We start from the raw sequence: 16959 nt of genomic DNA, 5'->3' as shown, positions 1-16959 counted from the left end.
CAGCTAGGAGTGTGGGCAGTGGAAAGTATAACACGAAAGTAGAGTGTGCTTTATGAGATTGTTAAGAGTGGTAATAGCGTTAGCAATATTTCGTTGTAATGATAACAGATTGATTTATCACTTGAGTAATTAGTTGCAGCGTTACATACTTAGTAATGAAAAACCAAGCATTGGATCGATAAATAATATTGCGAAGCGCGTAGCGTAACTTAGAGCACCAAACTAGTAGCTGGCGTTTTGTAATTTGAGAATGTCTTATAAAATATTGACGCCTATTTATTTAACGGTATTCATTACTTACTAATTGTTAATTTAGCGTTACATAATACTATTGTCTTGTTGCCATCTGTACATTAATAATAAAACTGTCAAGATATAGCATTGAATTAAACAACTCAGCAAAACATTTTCATTTAGCGTCGCGAATACGATCTTCGGAAAACTTATCGGAAACTTCGGGCAAAACTTCGGGCTAATCCGCACAAGTCGGACTGCTTGGTTATACTTACGTAAAACAAACGAAAATAATACACTTTCTATAAGTACGTGCAAATCTCAGCCTGTGATTTCTCAGGTGACTGACAGCTTTCTTACCGCTTACGGAGTGACATCAGCGGAGAATTTTACAAGCTTATCCATATTATCGTACCAGTTGGTGTAGTAATGGAATCTTGCAAGTCAAGCTTCGAAAGCAGTTGCTTCAAGTTTGGAATGTTAATATAGCCGAATAGTTAACACAGTGGTATTTACCTACTTTGTAAGTACCTATAACTGAAAGAAAAGCACTGTTTTTTGAGGAAAACAAAAAAAAAACAACAAATTAAATGTATGACAAGTAAGTTGGACCTACAGCACAAAATTCTTAATTATTAATCAAATTGCCAACATCAAAGTTTGGTTTAATTATAACAAACCTAGATGCTTCCATAATTTATGAATAGATAACACGCCCTCCATCTGATAACAGCTTATGATCATGATAAAAATGCACGTGATACCTAGAGATTTCACACCTATTTCGTATTTCTAGCGGAAAAATTAAGCAATAAATCAAAAGAAACTCGTACCTACCTACTGTTAGCATTGATATTAGTTTATTTATTTTTCGCTTGATTTACACGTGCCATTCCGAATTATTCAATTCATTGCACAGTGACACACCACAAAATACGGAGCGTTACACGACTCTACCTATTCAAGGTTACAAAAGTACGTTAATATGAGTCTTATTTTTTCCCTAATTTAGAAAAATATCGTACTTTACTTTTACAAAGCCAGTCCGAAGATTGTCTGCTTTATGCTGACAGTAAAAACAAATGAAAAACACGCAGCGCGAATTAGGTAGAACGGATTTACAACTCGCAGTTACGCATAGCGACCCAGAAACGGACAAAAGTTGTGCTGTAAATTCAAATGCATAGTTGAAAAGAACAACTGCAGTCCATAACACGAAGTAGGCCGACCACCCGGCAGCACTCGCTACAAGCTCAGTGAGGAAAGTACCTTAACAGTTTAGTACGCGTAAAGCAAAACGGTTTGTCAATAAAGTATTTTACTTGAACTCACGATAATATCATAAACTTGCTCAATCCAAATCTTTTTTCTGGTGTTTGATTATGGCGTGCAATAGTTACATAACGATGATAATAATCGGAGTAAACGTAACAAAGCGATTTTACGACATCTCTATCTTAGGCTATTCGTTGTGGAATTATGATTTCTATGAGCATTGTAATGATTCCATCTATCGTTGGTGAACACGTTAAGTTTGCTGAGTAATTAACGAGTTGTATTTGCTTTCTTGCCCTTTCTCTCCGCCTGAGAAACTTTTCTACTAGCACGTACCTTTTCTGCCAGTCTGTTCCAATTACTTCACATAATTGATACAGATTAACTTCCCTGTCTGCGCATTCTGAAATGGGCTCTCTCTAGTCTGCGTAAAGTCCAAACGATGATGTGATAGATTGAAGTTAAGACATTTCACGTCTGGTGCAGTAATTACTTGGGATAAGGACACTCGTCTCGTGCCCGAGAGGCGAAGTTCCAAGGAGTTTCCAAATGAATGTGGTTAATTTAACGGTTCTTTTGAAGATTGCGCAACAATCTTCAAACAATTGTTTGAAGTTATGAAAACAAACTCGAGCGGTTGTGTAATATCACCCGAAACAGATAGCCATCTGTCGGATCTTAGAGTCGAACTTTTATTCCGTGGTTATAATCTGTTACGGCAATTTGGGTTTCATGTTAAGTATGTGAGCAATTATGCTAAAATGGACACGAATTTGCGGTAGCCACTTAAAAGAACAAGGTCTGTAATAAGAAGTGATGGTAGATCAATGTCAGACTAATTTTAAATTGCATTACGAATTAAAACCGACACTTTATTTGAATTTGCGCACTTATGCAACCGAAATTGTGAATTCCAGAGTAACTCTTGGTTAGTGAATAAGTAGGTACCTATTATGCATGAGAGAATAAAGCATTTAAGAGTGCCATTTATTACTAACTACTTAAACCAAAGTTTTTAAGATGGTCATTTTTATAGTGCAACCAGATAGGTAGGTACATACAGAAAAATGTTTCATAGTTAATAAAAACATCCCTATTTGAAAAGTGATTTAAACTCTACAACCATAACTAAAGTCCGGTCACCGAGCAGGCAAGTGCTTTTCTACACTAGCTAAAAAATCTTTTAAAGATCTCATCTCGGGACTGAGCTCGATCCAATCACCGATGCACTCTTAATTAGTGATGCTGGTCGAGTGCCGTGTGGTCTACGTAAGTAGGCCAGGAGTACCATGGCCGGTGGGGTCGACGACCTGCGCGCGTCTCTAGACCCTGCTAGTGATGTACGATTGTCGTGTGTTTATATCGATGCTTAATAGTCAACCTTGACAGTTAACACTAGACTAAAAGATTATTGTAAAATTGTTTTTGTGCACTTTATAGAGCAAGTTAATTCAAGGCAGTTAAGCCGACAAGACAAGGTAGGTAGGTACATTGACTAGGTGACTGTAATAATGTTAAAGGCATAGTTAGTTAGTTCTACGAGTATTAACTTAATCTCTACCACTTTTGGCACTATTGAAATGTGCAATAAAACTGTTGCAGCTGCAGCTCGTCACTGCAAACTGCAGTGAACTTTACTGCCTCTTTGACATCAGCATTAAATTCTTTATTATCCAGTGAACTAAAGAGAATCGTTTTATGTTTAATTTTGTCATATAAGATACTAGCTGACCCGGCGAACTTTGTTCCGCCTTAATGGCAATAAATAAGCAGACTTTTTTTAATTTCGAACGGGATAAAAAGTATCCTATATCCTTCTCCTGGCTCTAAACTACCTCCCTGACAATTTTCAGCTAAATCGGTTCAGCCGTTCTTGAGTTATAAGTGGAGTAACTAACACGACTTTCTTTTATATATATAGATTGCTTATAGTAAATCTATATCTATAAAAGCGAAAGGTCAATGATTGACTGACTCACTCATCACGACACTACAAGTGCTAGAAGCCTCGAATTTTGCATGGCGGTTCCTTTTAGACCGCTTCACTAAGACGGGATTTTGCAAAATTTAACCCCTAAGGGAGTAAAACGGGGTTCTCGTATACGAAGTCGCGGGCAGCCGCTAGTACGTACTTAGATACTTGTAGATTCAGTACAAATTTTATGTGCGTCCAACTTGTTAACTATGAAAAGTCTCTAGGCTCCCATGTTTTGATGTCTTAAGCGTTGCCTCAAAAATGGTTAATTGCTAAAGTTATGTGTGAACCAAGTGAATAGACGGTGAAAGTAACTAACATAAGTGTTCATTCTTTTCTGGGATTGTTGGAGGCTTAGAGAGTTTCGAAGTTTTAATCACGTAACGACCAAATTAAAAGTAAGTTTTCTACACAAATATTGCTAATAAAAATAGAACCTTAACTTCGAACTCCTCCTATGTTCTTCTGATTAATTTCGTTGCGGGTCCAATGACAGTTTAACTTTCCCCCGGGACAAACTTGACCTTCACTGGTTGGGTTTTTATTGGTAGTCAAGCTGTAAATCCTGGCTACACAGGAGTTGCAGCGGTAGGAACGAGAGGTGGGAATAGTCCCGTAACAAAAATAGACAGACATTTAGGGTGGGTTGCACCATCTAACTTTAACTGTGACAAACGTCAAAAATCTGTCAAACTCCATACAAAATACACCGGTTATAGTAATAGTTACCGTTAAAGTTAGGTGGTGCAACTCAGCCTTAGTGAGGTATCGTCAATATAAACAGATAATGGCATAATTTTATTTTCTACAATGTCTGCATTGTTCAGAGATCGAACCCGCGACCTCTGCCTTTGACCTCTGTAGCAGTTTAGTGAGTGATTCACTAGGCCAGGCGGGCCATCAAAGTAAAAGTTGCTAAACACAATAATTATTTTAATTGTTCGTAGGGTAATCTCCGTGGGAGTAGGTTACGGATCCACTATTTAAATAACAAGTCTTGGACTAAATTCTGAGAAAAGTTTATGAATATCGTGCAGACGCTATGAAAGTTCGGTCGACCGACTGTTGGATAAGAAGCTTCCTTTATGAAAGTAAATCCTGTCTGCCTTGAGAGTTTTTTTTACCCAATGTGCAGGTGATCTGGGACTTATTTGCTTTCCCTTCCTGTAATCTACTTTGGTATGACTCTATTCCACTTTTTTTGTATCCATCGCATTTAGCTTGTGCACCCCAACGGTTATTATTATGCACCACCTAACTTTAAACGTGACTATAACGATAACCTGCGTTTTTGTATGGTGTTTGACAGATTTTTGACATTTGCTATAGTTAAAATAACATGGTGCAACCCAGTCTAAGCAATTAATACTTGATCAAGCGCGAAGAGACGTCCTTTCACTCTCTGTAAAGCCCAATTAATGAACGCAAAAGATTAAAAATAATTAATTAGTTCAATTAATAATCTAGACAACAAAAAAAATTCGTTGACACATCAATACTGCTGTCAATAGGTGATGAGCTGTGAACAATGTTTTAACAAGGCATTATGTTTTGTTGTCTAGATCAGCTAACTAATTTAATTTCGACAACAAAACGTATGCTTTCTTTGTTATAATACCTAATTACGATATTGGATGCATCTGAGCTGATGTTAATGGTAAAGAGTAAAATTATAATACTTATTAGAAATAATCTCATGTTGCAATACCCTAGCACGGTCCATGTTATGGGTCTATGTCTATATGTAAGAACCTTTGTATACCAACATTGGAGCAATAAAGTTAACACCAGGTGCGATTGTGGTTAAATACCTGCCTTGTTATGCATTAAAAAAAAGAATTCGAATTTGAAGAGTTTGTTTTGCAAATGTTTCGTCTCGTTTAGAAGCTGAGACGGGCACCGTAGCTCGAGCCCGGTTGATCGTGTTATCTTCGAGATTGCTTAATGGCTACTCAGGGATAGGGTGTCCATGTCCTTAATAAGATCAATAAATTACCGTTCAGTTCTCTGTCATTAACTGGAGAAAAATAGTGGGTGAAGATCTCATGTGTATGCATTGCAGTTAATTGCAGTCTGCATGGAATCATTGCTTAACGCAGTCATTTTGGTAATATAAAATTTTAAGCGTATTCCGTTTAAAACCACAGATATTTGCCTCACGTCACATTTTTTAAATTTAAATGCTCACAGCTAAAGATGTAAATCCCCTGCCTGCGTCTGTAATTACCGAATTCATAAAACACCAAGGCTTTCAAGGCACTGAAAATATTATTTCTGAGTTGGTTTTTTCATCTTAGTAAATTGCAACGATACATTCATATCTACAGGTGAGATTATGAATATTGTAATCAATGCAAAGCATATCAAGATAAAACTTACTCATCTTATTACGTAATCGTCCGTACTTGACTATTGGGTTTCCTTTTATCTACACCTGTGTTTGAGTAATACAGGGTGGCCAAAACAGTGAGGTCTAAAAGAAAAATTTAGATTCCTTACATCAAGGTGTACCTAAATCACCCCCATGTATATACCTTAATACAATTGTGCTTAGTTTAGGAGATAGAGTTAATTTTGTGATATTTTAAAATTTTATGACCTAGTAGGCTTTAAACATTTTTATCTTTTTTTTGGGTTGACTTTTTTCGGATTTCTTTTTTTCGACAGATTTGTTATTAATTGCAGATGTTTGAAAAAAATAATCACCTTCCTATCTTTGATTCAAGATACAAAAGTTTTGCTAGAAACATTAAAATTATGCTTTTATCAGAATACTATCAAATTTTCAACTTAAAAGTTTAAGTAAAAAAAAGAACTTCCATAGGTCCAAAATCATTTTAAAAACTGCGCCGTTTTCTGAACATTCATAATAATACAAAAATACATGTACTTAATGGGCCACTATTTCGTGTAATCGGTCCACTAAAGTGGTAAGTCGGAGTTTCCGTTACATGTTTTTGACTTTCTTAGAGTGAATTAATATTGGGAATCCTCTAAGTTTACATTACGTAGAACAGATTTAGAGCAGTAACTGGACAGAACATGTTTTTATTCTCAACGAGGAAGCTCTTGCCCTTCATCACACCTGGCGGAAACTGATGATTAGTTCTATCCAGTTACTGCTCTAAATCTGTTCTACGTAATGTAAACTTAGAGGATTCCCAATATTAATTCACTCTAAGAAAGTCAAAAACATGTAACAGAATCTCCGACTTACCACTTTAGTGGACCGATTACAGGAAATAGTGGCCCATTAAGTGCATGTTTTTTTGTATTATTATGAATGTTTAGGAAACGGCGCAGTTTTTAAAATGGTTTTGGACCTATGGAAGTTCTTATTTTACTTAAACTTTTAAGTTGAAAATTTGATAGTGTTCTGATAAAAGCATAATTTTAATGTTTCTAGCAAAAGTTTTGCACCTTGAATCAAAGATAGGACGGTGATTATTTTTTTCAAACATCTGCAATTAATAACAAATCTGTCGAAAAAAATAAATCTGAGAAAAATCACCCCAAAAAAAAGATAAAAATGTTTAAAGCCTACTAGGTCACAAAATTTTAAAATATCACAAAATTAACTCTATCTCCTAAACTAAGCACAATCGTATTACATACATGGGGGTGATTTAGGTACACCTTGATGTAAGGAATCTAAATTTTTCTTTTAGACCTCACTGTTTTGGCCACCCTGTATAATGTAACGACATCAAACCGCAAAGCAAATCTCTCAAATGTAGAACATCGTGGTCACCCTCTCTGACGTTACCGGATTATTGGCCATTTCCTTCTAATAGAACTCGCTTAGTGGGTTTATTAACTGGTGGACTCGAGAGATATAAAATAACATTCTATAGGATAACGTCTGTGATAGCTGGTGCAATTTATATTGCATCTGAGTCGCAAGGTGATCCAATAATCATGACATGAGGGTTAAATCATGAAGGCTGACGGTTTATTTATATTGAACTTATCTACAATTTACTACTTACAAGCCTAACTACTTAGCCACAGTCTGTCTTTTCAACCGACTTCAAAAAAGGAGGAGGTTCTCAATTCGACCCGTATGTTTTTTTTTTCTATGTTTGTTACGCGATAACTCCGCCAATTATGAACCGATTTGAACAAATCTTTTTTCGGCGTATAGGTAATACCTCAAGGGTGGTCCCATTTAAATTTAATAATAGAAAAAACAACCCCCAAGGGTGGAAAATTGGGGATGAACTTTTTTATACGCAATATTTTTAATTTTTAGTTTTTTTTTGTGTTCACGCATTTGAAGTCGGTTTTATTTTTTTTAAAAGTTAATTATTTCTTTTATCGTCGGGTTTAGAAGAACTAAGGTTATATTAGATAGATAGATAGAGAGACTAGCTCGGAATGTAAGAGACACAGAGACGGAGTCCTGACTTCCATACTTACGCCCGTATTCACAAACATTACTATGAAGTCTTACAGTGCGCGTGGACGCACGGGGTGACACACGATCACACGAACCAATCACAGAGCTCTATTCAACGCTTTGCGTTCGATTTGCTGCTTCACTTAAGCAAGCATCGTTTGTGAATACGGACATTAGATATATAATCTATACTTATAATAAATCTGTAGAGAGGTCAATTCTGTACATGAAATATATTTTCAAAATAACTATCAGGGGGTGATTAGTGATCGATACTGATGCCAAAAATGCAATCAGTAAAATTTTTGTCTGTCTGTCTGTCTGTCTGTCTGTCTGTATGTTCCTTATAGAAACAGAAACTACTCGACGGATTTTAACGAAACTTGGTACAATTATTTTTCATACTCCTGGGCAGGTTATAGGATACTTAGGAATTCCCACGGGAACAGGAATTAGCAGGAAAATCCTTTTGTATGAAAAATCTAAACCGTTTAAGTTAGACGCTTGAAATTTGGCATGCAGGTACCTTAGTAAACTTAAAGCTTAGTTACAACAGGATATTGCAAAATTCCCACAGGAACGGGAGTTAGCGGGTAAAAACATTTGTATGAAAAAATCTAAACCGCGTAAGATAGATGAAGGGGGTAAAACGGGATCCACGCGTACGAAGTCGCGGGCGGCCGCTAGTAAGTAAATAAAATAGTAAGACACGGGTCTTAACGCGACATTTATAATGAGTTAGGTAAGTACATTATGTACTCACGGCTTGACGTTTCGGCTGTTATGCTGCAGCCGTGGTCACAAGCAGTAATGCTTGATGCTTTATAAATGTCGCGTTAAGACCCGTGTCTTACTATTTTAGTTGAAATGGAACGCGAAAGTTTAAAATCTTATATGTAATAAGTACTAAAATAGATACTCTCGTGCTCTCAATTACTAAAAGAATGCTATAAATTGAAAACAACCTTGGCAAGAAGAGCACTGTGACATCTAAAGCACAGATTCAGATAGAGATCTACGCGCGTAATGTGTAACGTCGCGCGCGCAGGTGCTACCGCGCTTTCTCGGCGACCTATCACGAGCGAGGTCGGATCCCGCGCCAAATTGCAGGCAGATTGCCGTTGCCAGCGTTGCGGACATTCCGTTGCGAAATTAGGGGTACTGTATGCACCTCGCTCATATTGCAATAGTTTAGGGAGTAGGGTCAATTGCAGTGTATAGTCAAACTTAACTATCTACAGGAATTCACACAACGATATTACCTTTGTATGCACGTAATTTCAAACACTGCCTTCTCTAATTTACCAGATAAATGGTGGATTTGACCTACACGGGCCAGACTGGGGGTGCATGAGTTTATTAAATAGGAAGTCTGTCATTTGGCGGTAACTTGAAAAGCTGTCGACTGTGCTTAGAAAGACGTGTCAAAACGCAATGACCCGATGCTCCGTGACATCGTTATGTGGTTATTGCCATCGCCGTGATAGAAATTCACTTGGCGCATTTGCCTTTCACCACGACACGACGCATTATTGACATTGTATGCCACCCGACTGTTTATCACTTCTGCTTGCATTTGTGTCAAATTTGAACCCACTGGGGCAAAGCACTATTAACTTTACCCGCGACTTCTTCGTAGCTACACTTCGCAGCTAAGCTTATTTCCATTTACACAAACTTTCGCTTTTTAATATTCGTAAAGATAATAATGTATCAGTGAAGTGGTGTCCTTATTGAAACAATGTCAAGGGAATTTCGTATCTGTTTCATCACATTCATGCGGACGACTTATCAAGCTAAACACCATGGCAACTTGATAATAGCTTTAATAGGCCTACGATATTGCATCCAAATTATAGTATTGTTTATGCTGGTACTTATCTAGATGATGAATAAGGTGATAGGTAGAACAACACACATCTGACTGTAAATTGTACTTTCCTATATATCTGTATAGCTTTTTTACCCCAACTTATTTGATATTCTCAAAAAGTAACAAAATATTAAGTTACTCGTACAATAGCCAAAGCCATCCTCAGAATAAATTAACATGACGAACGAAGAATAACAATTGAACGCTCAATACCGTGACCATCCCAACTAATATTATAAATGCGAAAGTAACTCTGTCTGTCTGTCTGTCTGTCTGTCTGTCTGTCTGTCTGTTACGCTTTCCCGCTTAAACCTCGCAACCGATTTTGATGAAATTTGGCATAGAGATAGTTTGAGTCCCGGGAAAGAACATAGGATAGTTTTTATCCCGGTTTTTGAAACAGGGACGCGCGCGATAAAGTTTTTCTGTGACAGACAAAATTCCACGCGGGCGAAGCCGCGGGCGGAAAGCTATATTTCATAAAGCCAACCAGGATTGGATTACGAAATGAATGAGATCTTTAATTGACTCCAATTGGATTAAAAAGCGTTCGTTACTCGGGCTCACCCGAGCCAGATAGCTCGACCGACTCTGAATAGAGCTAAATATGTATAGGATTTACAAGTAGGGCAACCATCAAGCACGAAAAGCAGGAAATTTTAGAAACAGTTTGACAGTACAACAATACCTAACATGATTCGTTCTCCTAGAGGTGTGTAGAGCATATTAGGTACATAATAAATCAGCACTTTTCAATCAGAGCGTTTTCTGTATGGCGCCTCGAATATACCTACAACCATCTACCAAAAGATATAATTGAAACTACATGTATACTTGTATTTAAAGCTAAGCTAAAGGACCTTTTGTTAAAAAAAGGTTACTACTCTGTAAATGAATATCTTTCTGACAATTTATAATGATTTGTGTGACAATTTGAGTACCTAAGTATTTATTAATGAAATGGTTTTTTTTTCTCTCCGACTGACATAATATTGTATTCTGCTGACATTTTCTGTATGACTTAATTAACTTATAATTATTAATAATTGAATTGTATTTGAATTGTATCATTTATTGTGTCATAGATTTTTACTACCTATCAATTGTATCTTACCATTATTGTATGCCCATGCGGCGGAACACAGCTGATCTATCTACAAATTTAATGACCTGACTTATGTACCTGTGATTTCACAATAAACACAATTTGAATTTGAATTGGCTTCTTTCCCGACGAAGTTTTGTATCAAACCTGAAATAAAACTAAGCAAGTAGCTCTAGCTACTGCATCCGTCGTTTGACCGGTTTTTTGTATTAAGCGGAAACAACTCTCATGCCACCGCCCAACCCTATCTAAAAACGGTAAGAACACGGTAAAGGTAACCCTACTTACCTACGAGGGAGGCAACCGCAGCCTCCATTTATACGATGTAAACTTATCTGGGATGTTATACCTACCTACTCACGCCTGTTCACATGCGAGATACGTAACCCGAGTTACGGTAGTTACAGGATGTTCTTTGTCTATGTCGGTACGTTAATAGGTTTGCCTTTTGTTTCTCGGCTTGAGACAGGTTGTTGTACTAGTTTAAACTTAACACTTCTTGATATTAAATTGATTTTAACATACGGGTAAATACGCGACCTGAAAAATTTCAGGTCTTACGTAAACTTTAGAAAAAATGCTTTGTAATTGTCACACAATATGTGTCGCCATTAGTTTGGTTTATAATGTAATAAATTACCCTAAAATAAACGGTGTGATAGCAAAAAAAAAATACAAAGTTGCTCTAAATAATATATGTTTGCCTATTTTTGATAACATCTGCATTGTAGAGAGCGGAATTATAAATTATCATACTTACAGTACTTTACAGTCTCCTCGCAACTGGAATCGCTGACCATGTCACGGGTGGATGCTATAGTTACAGAATGAAAGGATCATACGTTTCTCATGCATAGCATCATATAGGGTGTCGTGTAGCGCATCATTGAGACATCCGGAGGGGAACGCGTCATGGAACGGTGCATGTTACTTTTCTACGTCGCATATTAGATTCGTATTTTTAAATATTATTATTATAATATGTTGTAGGTAAAACGTGAATCTTAGGAGGATAAGTTTACAAAATAATATTTTTGTTTTCTATAAATACAAACCTATGCCTATGGTAGAGCTTGGAAAATAAACATTATGTGCAATGAGTTGAACTTTAGATCAAAAATTTTCTGAATGAGGGTGTTTGCGATTGAAAAATCCGCCAGATGGCAATAAATACGTAGACGCGAGGTCCAAATGCTGCATGATTGGTTATTTTTGACATGACATTGACAGATATGTCAAAATCCACCAATCATACAGCATTTGGACCTCCCGTCTACGTATTGCCATCTGGCGGATTTTTCAATCGCGAAAACCCTCATTGAAAATCTCACATACCTCACTCATGTCATAAAACTAGTAGCGCCATCTATCAGGTAGGCGCCAAACGATCTTGGTTTTCACTTGAGTTGCAAGTTGAGACCATTTGTCAATGAAATGTTTCAAATAAAAAAGTTTTCTCTTTAGGGCCGATTTTTCAATCGTCGGATAACTTTTAACTGAAGAATAAGTTTGGCACATTGACAGTTTCAGTATGGGAAATATGTCAAAATGACAAGCTTATTCTTCAGTTAAAAGATATCTGACTATTGAAAAATCAGCCCTAGTCAACCAAACCTTTTTCTTTCTTTCTAATGTTATTATTAAATTTATTTTTTCTTTCCAGCCAGCGCACCCGCTCGTACGAATCGGACGAGCATGAGAGGGGCGCGTGCGAGTGGTGTGAATACGCGCTCGTCATCACGCTCGCCACCATCCTCCTCATTGGAGTTTCCGCGCTGACCATCTTCTGGGTGTTCTACTACCGCGATGGGTACGCCTGGGCTGACGGCAGCCCGGCCAAGCAGTTCAACCTGCATCCCACTCTCATGGTCGCCGGGTTCATCACCTTCAGCGGCTTCTGTAAGTTATTTATTTAATTAAAATTATTGCACATAATCTTAAACAACGCAAAAGGCGCACTTACTTCAAGACTTTAGACGAAGTTACCTCCTACTTTAAATTAAACGCTGCCTTTATAAGGTTCTCTGGCTCCTGTAAATTTTACCTTCATTAAAATTTAACGTTGAATTTTATGTAGCTTCATAAAGTTTTACCTGATAAATAACATAATTAAATTAAGGCGTTCGTTTGTGCTACAACAAACAAACCACGCTTATTTTGTTATTCCGTATAGAAACTGAAATACTTACCTTTTCGATCTTAACTGGTCGCCCGTTTGGTGTAGTGGTTCAGAACGGACTACTATGCCGAGAGGTCCCGGGTTCGATTCTCGGCCGGGCAGAAATTGGAATGATGAATTTTAATTTCTGTGACGGGTCTGGGTGTTTTCTATGTATAATATGTATGTATTTACAAAAAAAGTATTTAAGTATGTTTATATCCGTTGTCTAGTACCCATAGTACAAGCTTTGCTTAGTTTGGGGCTAGCGACACAGTGTAAATTACCTAATGTCCAATGATATTTATTTATTATTATTTATTTTACCTTTCCTTTCATTGCAGTTGGAGACATCTTTAACACATACAAATTGTAAAATCATTTCATTTGATTTTAGGACATCATCAATATTATCAGTTTCTTAAATAACGCACGGTGGCAATTAAAGAATCTTTTCTGAATATCAATATTCCACTAGAATAGTGCATAACATCGCAATTTACATTGACCGATCTCTATTATCATTTCCAGCGGTGCTGCTGTACCGCATCTGCCGGTGCTTCAGGCGCATCTACGTGAAGCTGCTCCACGCCATCTTTCACGCGCTGGCGTTCCCGTGCATCGTCATTGGGTTCCTGGCCGTGTTCGACTACCACAACAAGTCTGGCATCAACAACTTCTACTCCCTGCACAGCTGGATCGGCCTCGTGGCTATGGGACTGTTTGGAATACAGGTGGGTGTTGGAAAAGGAATCTATACAATCCGGTCGGGTTAAGTGCGCACCTAGCGGTTGTTACGTCACATCGACGCTTTGGTACGAACAGGGCGAACGCGGGTATCATGCGGGTGAGTCGCATTCCAGTGAGGTGCGCAGGATGTACCAGGGTAGCTCGTTACCGTTTCGCACGAGTATAACCGGGTATTACACATCTAAATATTCCTTTAGAATAACTCTTTCTTCTTGTATGATAAAAACGGCATCAATACCAATGCGTAGGAAGTTTAAAAGATTAAACAAATAGAGCGATATTGTTTTATACACTGTGTAGAGATAAAAAATTGACCCGTGAGAGGAGGGCGCCCGGAAGCTTCGCCTTCTTGTAAGATTGTGTAGGTATGTCTAGGAGTAGCTGACTGGACAAAGAAATATTTATAAATAAGTTGCAGTATCGATGTACTTACTCGTGTAAGTATTATGTAGATAAGCAGAATTTCTTTACACACAAATTAATCTTCCTTGCCCTTGTTTGGAGCTGGTTTTAAGAGATAAATACGAGTAAATTCATTTAGTTTCGAGGTAATCATTAACTACAGGATGTACGATATATTAGCGGAACGTCTTCTAAAAAAGACGCCTAATTATTTCATTGTTAACACATGTTTTATGCAAAATTTACCACTATGCAAATTTCGTAACAAAGGCGTTAAATTATGCAGCCTGTTATAAAAGGTGACATTGTGCTAAAGGCGTAGCTTTTTGTGTCTCGCAACGTTGAAAATAGAACCTGAGGTTTTGTAAGCTAATTGCTTGTTTACGCAAAAGTAAATTTAGACGAAATCGTTTTAGATACGCGCACCTATTTTTAGGACTGGAATTTATTGATGTAAGGTATGTTAGGTAGTCATTCCTATGTTAAACTTGTTTACCAGACTAGCTAGATGGTTCCAATTTATTAAAGTAACCTATCAGGATCTTAATTAATTTGTTGATTGTTATGTTCGTCCTGGTCGTCCTGTCATTGTATTCAATACCTAATGGTTTGATCATGTTTACTCACCACTACCACCTACTCTTTCCTCATATCAAAATGCAACGACTGACAGCCCCACGTCAACCCATTCAGGATTTGCCAATTTAAACGTATCTCATCGTCTGATCGTTTACTAAGTCTACTGTACACTGCCGTAATACTCTACTAGTAATCTCTCTTCAATTGACCAAAACAACAAATGGAGGATTTAGCCTACACTCCCCACCCTGGTCAAATGGGTTGGGGAGACCTGTTCGTATATTTCTCCCATAAGGGAGAGATAAGATTAAGTTTAAGAGGCGTACTTATAAACGCCTCTTACGAAATCCACGGAAAGAGTGGGGGTATTCTACTCATATCTAATTTGTATTTCATGTGATTCCAGTACGCTGTGGGCTTCTTCAGCTTCCTTCTCCTGCTCATCTGCAACAAGGGCACCGCCGGGTTCCGCGCCTCCCTGGTCCCCGTCCACGCCGCATTCGGTATCCTGACCTTCGTTCTTGGCGTCGCCGCTTGCCTGACTGGTTTGACTGAGAAGGCGCTCTTCAGCATTGGGTATGTAGGACTTGCAGAATTTGTGATCTTCTCTGATTTAATTGGTGCACGTTTCGGTTGTTTAATTAGCACTTAGTTTCCGTTTGACCGATTTAAGGTTTGATCCAAAGCTTATCACAGAAATAATTAAGCTGATCAGTCCATGCGCACGACATGAAATGGGTATTCTTTGGTGAATCTAAATCTTCTCACAAGAAACAGATCAGTTTCAGTTCAATATAATTGTGGAAATAATGAAAGAATTCAAATTCATAGACTTCCTTGGAACCTAATGCAATTCATTGACCTGAACATGCACCAATAAATTAGTACCTATTTAGTACTTTTTAATTTTATGTTTAGTTTTGGCACTGTTAGCTTCTGTCACGTTTGCATCTTCTGTTGGTACGATTGTAGAACCCACTTACTTTCCCACTCTATTTACTGGAATGCCATCATTATTTTCGCTAAGTTTCTCCGAGAAGTGACACACGCCTCATATTATGGTATCGCATTTGATGGGAGATTGCACCGTCACGTCAATTGCTTTTTACTCCGTGCAGTTAATTATCTCCTTGAACAATAACTGACTGCTGTCACTTAATTAGCCTCCTAAAAATTAATGGGCTTATTTTAAAAACGATTTTTTTGGATATGAACCCACAGGGTGCTAAGGGGACTCAAAAACATTATTATGCCTGCACTGTTTGGCTATCTGTCAGCGGGCTAGGACAGGTTGTATCTCAAAAATGCTGCAGCAATTACAACAACAAATAATAAAATTGCAATACCTAACTAAGTAGGTATTTGCAAGATACTCTTTTGGCGTCCGTCGATTTAAATTTCACATGGGCTTCTCCAACCGTACCAAGTAGTTTGTGATCGTTGCATAGTGCACATCCATAGCATGTTTCTCCATGGCTGTCGTGTTTGTTGCTTCTATGTATGTCCATATCCACAGCGCGGATCGGTACAGCACATTGGTGGACGAGGCGGTCATCGTGAACACCATCGGAGTGGCCATGATCGCGATCCTGGCTGTGGTCATGTATATCTTGTCGAGGAACAAGTTTCGGGCGGCGGAGACTCGAGACAGCCACATAAGGGCGTCGGTGGACTTGTAGAGAGTAAATAAAGCGGAGATCCGCTAAGTAGATAGTGCCTTTGAATTTGTCTCAGATCAAAGTAGGTTTTTTTTAATATAAAAATAGAAAATTGATGGATTTACACAAATACCTATACAAAAAAATAAGTAGTACCTAATCATCTTCAGCATTTTTATACATACGATGTGCCTTCCGTGACTGGTATTAAATTCATTAATAGGTATGTAGTTAATTATACAAATGTAAGATAGGTAAGTAACTAGTACGTACTTTTAACATGTTTGTTGAATTCTAAGTACAATTTGTTGACTGAGCTGAATGAACGATTTCCTGCATATATTAGATCTGAGTTTATCTTATACATATTTTTAAAGTAATCTATCGTTTAGTGGAGACGAGGCTCCTTCGATTTAGTATAAATGGTCTGTATCAGATCAACATTTACTTTATATAGAAATATATTAAGATTATTATTGTTAACTAAAATTCGAATTTAGTTAAGTAATTGTTAAATTAAAAATAAATATTTATACATATTCCGATTTTTT

At 37.5% G+C, this 16959-nt stretch overlaps 1 protein-coding gene across 7 annotated transcripts in view; it reads left to right on the top strand.

The window, feature by feature from the left end:
- The window catches only part of nemy (cytochrome b561 family member no extended memory), a 96317-nt gene that overhangs the window by 75381 nt on the left and 3977 nt on the right, over positions 1-16959 (top strand). For 4 of the 7 annotated variants that reach the window (XM_028317643.1, XM_028317644.1, XM_028317647.1 and 1 more), the window contains 4 exons: positions 12525-12760; positions 13551-13753; positions 15157-15326; positions 16267-16721. In XM_028317643.1, the coding sequence (XP_028173444.1) occupies positions 12525-12760; positions 13551-13753; positions 15157-15326; positions 16267-16429 (772 nt within the window). In that variant the 3' untranslated portion in view covers positions 16430-16721. Of the gene's footprint in view, positions 1-12524; positions 12761-13550; positions 13754-15156; positions 15327-16266; positions 16722-16959 lie in introns of those variants that run through there. The other 3 variants (XM_028317645.1, XM_028317649.1, XM_028317648.1) reach the window with 1 other exon arrangement.

Source organism: Ostrinia furnacalis, unplaced genomic scaffold (genome assembly GCF_004193835.3).
Source record: "Ostrinia furnacalis isolate ACB-3 unplaced genomic scaffold, ASM419383v2 OfSCF6389, whole genome shotgun sequence".
Lineage (NCBI taxonomy): Eukaryota > Metazoa > Arthropoda > Insecta > Lepidoptera > Crambidae > Ostrinia > Ostrinia furnacalis.
This window is presented reverse-complemented; position numbering and strand designations above follow the sequence as displayed.